At 38.6% G+C, this 6,000-nt stretch overlaps 1 protein-coding gene across 1 annotated transcript; it reads right to left on the bottom strand.

Moving 5' to 3' along the window:
• Positions 1 to 1,284: 1,284 nt before the first annotated feature.
• On the bottom strand, positions 1,285 to 3,475 carry tpbgb (trophoblast glycoprotein b). The gene is made up of 2 exons (XM_056258225.1): positions 3,350 to 3,475; positions 1,285 to 3,278 (listed from the first exon to the last, which is right to left on the bottom strand). The coding sequence occupies exon 2, from the start codon at positions 2,991 to 2,993 to the stop codon at positions 1,848 to 1,850; it is 1,146 nt and encodes a 381-aa protein (XP_056114200.1). The 5' UTR covers positions 2,994 to 3,278; positions 3,350 to 3,475; the 3' UTR covers positions 1,285 to 1,847.
• Positions 3,476 to 6,000: the final 2,525 nt, after the last annotated feature.

Below are 6,000 nucleotides of genomic sequence, written 5' to 3'. Positions count from 1 at the left end.
TCATTGAACACAAAATAAAAAAAATTTGTGGCAAGCTACATCTCAATGACATTTTCCTAATCATTCAAAGATAAATGAGAGCAAAGAATTGTTTGAGTAAAATGATGAATGTGAATAAAATGTATATTTTTGTTGTTTGTGTGGGCCACACAAGTAGCTCATATCGCACTCAGCTCAGGTTCTGCTACCAGTGTTATCAACTGAAATCACAGTTTACATAGTTTTGTATTTCAAACATGAATGCGTCACATACTTTAACATATTAGGCTATCTTATTGTTTAATAACAAACCACCGCCTGCATGTTATGGACAGAAAAGCCAATGATTCCAACATATGAGAGCATAGCTTGTGTCTCAAGTCAGTGTGCAAAGGTGTTTTTAGTTCTGTAGTCCAACATATTAGCAAATGCAACATAATTGAAAAATTTTTTCCCATCAGAAGTTCATTGAACCATGACAAGTGAGTGTTGGAATGAGGTGGTTTCGAGGGGAGGGACATGGTGACGGTAAAAAAATGAGATAGGATGAAAACTTTTGTGTTCCGAGAAACATTCGCTCGCTAAATGTTTCCCTTTTCCCCCCCCGAGAACATTTTGTGGGATGAAAAACTATTTCAGTGCTTTTGCGAGAGAACGCAAAGATTCTCGGGGAACCCAAAAAGCATTGAAATATAAATTTTCACCATGTCCCCTAAGGGGCTTCATAGTTTTGTGATGTCGGCTGAATAAAAATTAGTTTCAGAGATGGCAAAATGATTACACTGATAAAAATGAAGAGAATTTTTTTTTTTTTTTTTTTTTTTTTTTAAATAACATGCCCAAGAAGACCAGGGTATGTGCATTAAGAAGTCCATTTTAATTTCATGCTAACTCATGTGCAGTGCTTCACAAGCATAAACAACATCATAAATAACAAGCTAATAAATGCTGGCTATTAGTTCTGTTGCTGGAAATGATCAGGCATGATTACCGTTGCATGAATGTCTATGATGTTTGTCATTTTGATATTATGCGAGGATCCTCTCACAAACAGATGTTTTTGATTGTTATGCAAATCTTCAGCTTCAGCGCCTTGAGTAGATGTAAGGTCCTGTTTTACTGTGGTCTATCCTCACGGCCTGAAGGATAATAAACCGTTTTGCAAATACTTTAAAACAGTCTTCAATGTGAAACTGGGTATATGTGATAGACCTATAATCAGTTTACCAGACCAAACAATTAGTGGTTATTATTAGCTTTACGCACCTCTCTAAACCTAAAAATCACTGGACTGGAGAAAAAAGATCAGTGCAAGACCTTTAATTCAACAGGGCATCCCGAGAAAAAAGTTGATCTATGTCCAGTCAACAAATGTAAATATAAAACCAAATAACTCATAAAAAAGTGGATATTGCCATAATTTTACATCAATGAAAAAATACTTAAAATACATGCATGGCAGTATTTTTTTTTTGCAGAAGAAATGAATTAAGCTATAAAAATAACATTAAACAATTACAGTTTGTTCAGACATTTTGCCGGTTACTCTGTAATCAGAATTTCAGATTTCATCAGAAAAAGACAAACCCATCCACAGTCCCATCCATTGTATAAAAAAGGGAAATATGAATTGTAAATGTTCTTGATTCATGCATCACTGGACAACATTATAGCAACACACCAGCATATATGATTGAGCTGAAGGCAAGCATAACAGGGTTGATCCTTGCAGAATCCAGTTACTGTCCTATCTGACAGAAACGAATGCATGTCACAGCAAACCTCTACAGTTATATATGTATTCATGCAAAGCTAGAGTCAGATCATTGCGTGCCAGTTGTGCAAGCCAGTTTTCCAAGAATGTCTCATCACACATCGGAGTTGAGGCTGAGGTTGGCTAGCCGTGGGTCGGAGTTGATCTCGTATCTGTAATGGTATCCCTCCATGTGATCTCTGCACGCGTCTCGGATATTGTAAATCCACTTCTTGATCCCTTTCCTGTTAAGGTAAAGGACCAGGAGGAAAATGACCCCAATGAGGGCAAGAACCATCCCCAAAAACACATATGAGGGCTCCAGAGCACGATCCACATCTCCATTGTTGCTCCAGCACGGGAGATGTGGTTGTGCTAGGTGTAAAAGTGGTGCATTTTTCAGTTCTTTTGGGTAAGAACAGGTCAAGTTTAATTTGTCCACCACAAAGTCATGTCTCTCTAACCAAATCAACATGTCCTCGATGTCGCAATCACAGCGCCAGGGGTTTCCTGAGAGACTGACTCGCAAATCAGGGATCAAACTGAGCTCCGCCAGGGTCACGTTTGACAGGACTTTTAACGCGTTGTCTCTTAAGTCCAACTCTTTAAGTGCAGGATTCACAAATGTATCATTCCCGAATGAAACAAGAGTGTTGTTCCTCAAATCCAAAACCGTTAAGTCCGACAAATCTGTGAATGTGCCCTCTGGAAGGAACACCAGGTCATTATTGGACAAATCAAGATGGGAAACTTTAGATAGGCTGCGTTTGAAAAGATTTGCAAACACACCCATGTAGGAGTGATTGTATAAGGATTTGCTGAGGTTTAAAACCTCAATCTTGTTGTCTTGAGGTAAAGCCTCAACGTTAAACTCTGAAATCCTGCTGTTGCTGAGGTCAAGTAAACGCAGACTTGGCAAGTTTTTAAACACCATAGAGTCCAATTGCTCCATTTGGTTTCCAGACACATAAAGGTGTGTTAAATGTTCCAAAGGCTTGGGGAAAGATTCATTGTTCAGAATCCTTATATTGTTTCCACTGAGGTTAAGTGTGGTGACGTTTTCTGGAAGGGGTTGTGGGATGGAGCTCAAGTTTTGGCTAACACAGTTCACCACTGTGCTTTCGCACGAGCAATGGGCAGGACACAAAGATAAAGATGAGCAGGAACACGTCAGGATGAGTAAAACACAGAGAGTCAGGTTACACATATTATTTTGTTTCCTCTGAAGTTGAAGCAAACGCAATAATCCAGCATTGGACATTTTGAAGCGATATAAATCAAACTGCGTAAAAGCAATTCTCTCCACAGAGATGAAAGGAACGCGCTTCTCAAACGACCGTTTAACGTAAAGTCTCACATTTTTCTTTGTTCTCTCATTCAGGATGAGCTTCCTTACCTCCTCAGTTCCAGTACAAAGCAAACGAGATGAGATGGGTTTAGTTCATGTGCGTCAAAACCGCACGTTTCTTCAAGTTCCAAATATGTTTCTCTTCTTTTAATGAGTTCCACCAAAAGTAACGTTAGTGCCCAATCCTACGAGCGATTCCTGTGCAAAACAATACCGCTTTGCTATTAAAGGTCTTGATATGTTAAAAAGGGCACAGTAGATCCACAAACCTATAAACGTGTTTTCGCCGCGTTTGTTGAGGTATTCTCGGGGCTCGTCATCTCAGCGTCCCGCAACGCTCGCGCTGCTCGCGGTAAATGATTCTCCCCCGCCGCTCCCTGAATCCACACTGGACGCTATTCACCGGACTGTACCATTACACGCGTACGGGGGGCGTCGAGGACCACACACGTTACCAGCAGCAGAGTTGTGAAGTTTTCCAGCCAGGTGGTACATTCTTTTAGGGGGAATGTAGGCTACAAGTAAATAAAAACGTTCTTGGCATAAAACACTATAAACACGCCACAAGTACGTTCATTTAAATAACTAAATATGGTTATGATATAACAAATAGACACTTATACATGTAATCATAACGGGCAAGGTGCTATGTATTTAAAGTCCCCATGAAATAAACATTTTAGTTTTTTGGCTTTTAGTGTGAATATGTTAGCATTACTGTTATCTATAAACTAGTGTGCTCTAAAACAATGACAAAATTCGCATTTAGAAGATATGCATTCAAAACTTCACTCCTGTTTATAAAACCTTAAACACGAGTAGCCTACTTATTTTGTTACATAAATAATTTTTTGCTATTGAGATGACTTGGAATAAAGTTCCCCAATCAACCTAAATTCACCTAAATTAAGTTTTGATATAATCTGTAGCCAAAGCAGGGTAATACTATATTAAATAATAAGTCAGTACGAGATGGTGTCATAAACTCTTCAGTTTCAATGAAAGCCTAATAAAAACATAATAAAAGAAAGAATAATGGTAGTCTAAAAGAAAATATATATAAGGATGTTTCATTTTAATAATTTTCCATTCTAATCACCACTATTAAAGGTGACCTATAATTCAAAATTGAATTTACCTTGGTATAGTCAAATAACAAGAGTTCAGTGCATGGACATGACATAGAGTGAATCTCAAACTGGACTGTTTTCACGTTCTCATTTAATTCACGTTTATGAAAATCACCCCTGAAAAACGGTCGGTTCTCCACACAATACCGACTGTGACGCAATAGTCGGGATCATTAATATGTACGCCTCCAAATATTTGCATAATGCCAGCCCTCAATGCCAGACGGAACTGCGCAGCCGAAGCATGGCAGTTGCTCAGTGTGGATGTACAAAGAACAATCTTTCCACACAGCACGAGTTTATCTGGACACTTGCCAAACTCGTTATGAAATCAATGACGCACGTTACTGCACAACGAAGCTCTTACTGTATTTACATCATCGTGTTTGCATTGGTGAAAGCAGAGAGAGTGCAGAAACTGCTTTGCAATGATAAGATCTTCATTCTCGCGATCAACACACTCATCTGCTCAATGCTCATCATCACGGCAACATTTTATGTGATGGGAATAGATCTACATACTTTAAAAACATCTCACGATTCGTTAATCTCGATAGCTGTTATAGTAAAAACGTATAATAGCAGTAGTAAAAGTATTCGAGAGAGTTTCACATGTAATGCGTAGCTATTTCATATGCAAGCATGTCAGCCAATCACAGCAGTGGCCGCGGTTACACTGAATCCCACAGCAGACACGCCCCTTCAAACAGAGCGTTCAAATCAGAGGCTAAAAGCAGGCTAGGAAAAATGCCATTTATTTCTAAATTATGATTATTTTTTATCTAAAAAACATACTAACATTATAAGGGTAACCCAGGAAACATTATAAAATAATAAAAAAAAACATTCTAGGGCACCTTTAAAGTTTGCAGTTTTTCCTCTTTGTCGCCATCTCTGTTCGAAATCTGCAATTGCAGTTATTTCATGGAATTATCAACTTTACGTGAGTTGTGTCTCGACACGGCACAGCGCGGATGAACACAATGTTTGAGGAGAGTGTGTGTCTGTCAGTCGCCGCCGGTGTGGATACTGGCATTCACAATCACAGATTATTCTTTTTGGAAGTATGACCAACATAATAATTTTCACCGGAAAATGTAATCTGAACAATTAAGTAACATCCACTTTTGTTCTGGTTCTGACATTGCAGTAAATCACGCTGATTAAATCTAACAATCGCTTATCATATCACGCAAAACCATGCAAATTATAATTTGTTCTCAAATTGTTCATGTTAACAATGTCAGCATTGCGTGACTACATTTAATGTCCTTCCGATATATCCTTGTTTTCGCATGGGTCCGGATGCAGTCTCTTTTTTTCTGTAGCCACTCCGAAGTCCGAACAAAGTCTTTTGCATTTTACAGCGGGTGAATCTCTAGTTGTTTGAACCTTTCTGGATCCGCCATCAAATTAATAAGTTTAATTATATCAAGTGCTGTGAGAAAAGGCTATAAATCTCCACATCCAACATCCTCACACTCATAGACTTCTAGCCTTGACTCTTCTTTATGTGTACAGATGTGTGTGTACAGATGTGACGTAATGACGCAAAGACATGCTCGAATCTCCCGCGGAAATCCACCAGTACCACTGGAATTAAAAACATTATTACAAGCTTACCGCTTTGAATCGAGCTACGGCAAGCAGAGAGTTGAACACTGGCTGGTTATGTATTTTCTCAAATATGTATTTTGGATAGTTTTTAACCCCAAAAAAGCTACGGACTGCAGCTTTAATACACACTTATTCGTGCAAGAAAGAATTAAAGCAATTGAAAGATTTCCTTC

Source organism: Rhinichthys klamathensis, unplaced genomic scaffold (assembly GCF_029890125.1).
Source record: "Rhinichthys klamathensis goyatoka isolate OS25496 unplaced genomic scaffold, OSU_Roscu_1.1 h1tg000006l_1, whole genome shotgun sequence".
Classification (NCBI taxonomy): Eukaryota; Metazoa; Chordata; class Actinopteri; order Cypriniformes; family Leuciscidae; genus Rhinichthys; species Rhinichthys klamathensis.
This window is presented reverse-complemented; position numbering and strand designations above follow the sequence as displayed.

What these genes read in the sequence shown, in the direction of transcription:
- tpbgb (XM_056258225.1), bottom strand. Translation starts at nt 2,993, where the DNA reads ATGTCCAATGCTGGATTATTGCGTTTGCTTCAACTTCAGAGGAAACAA.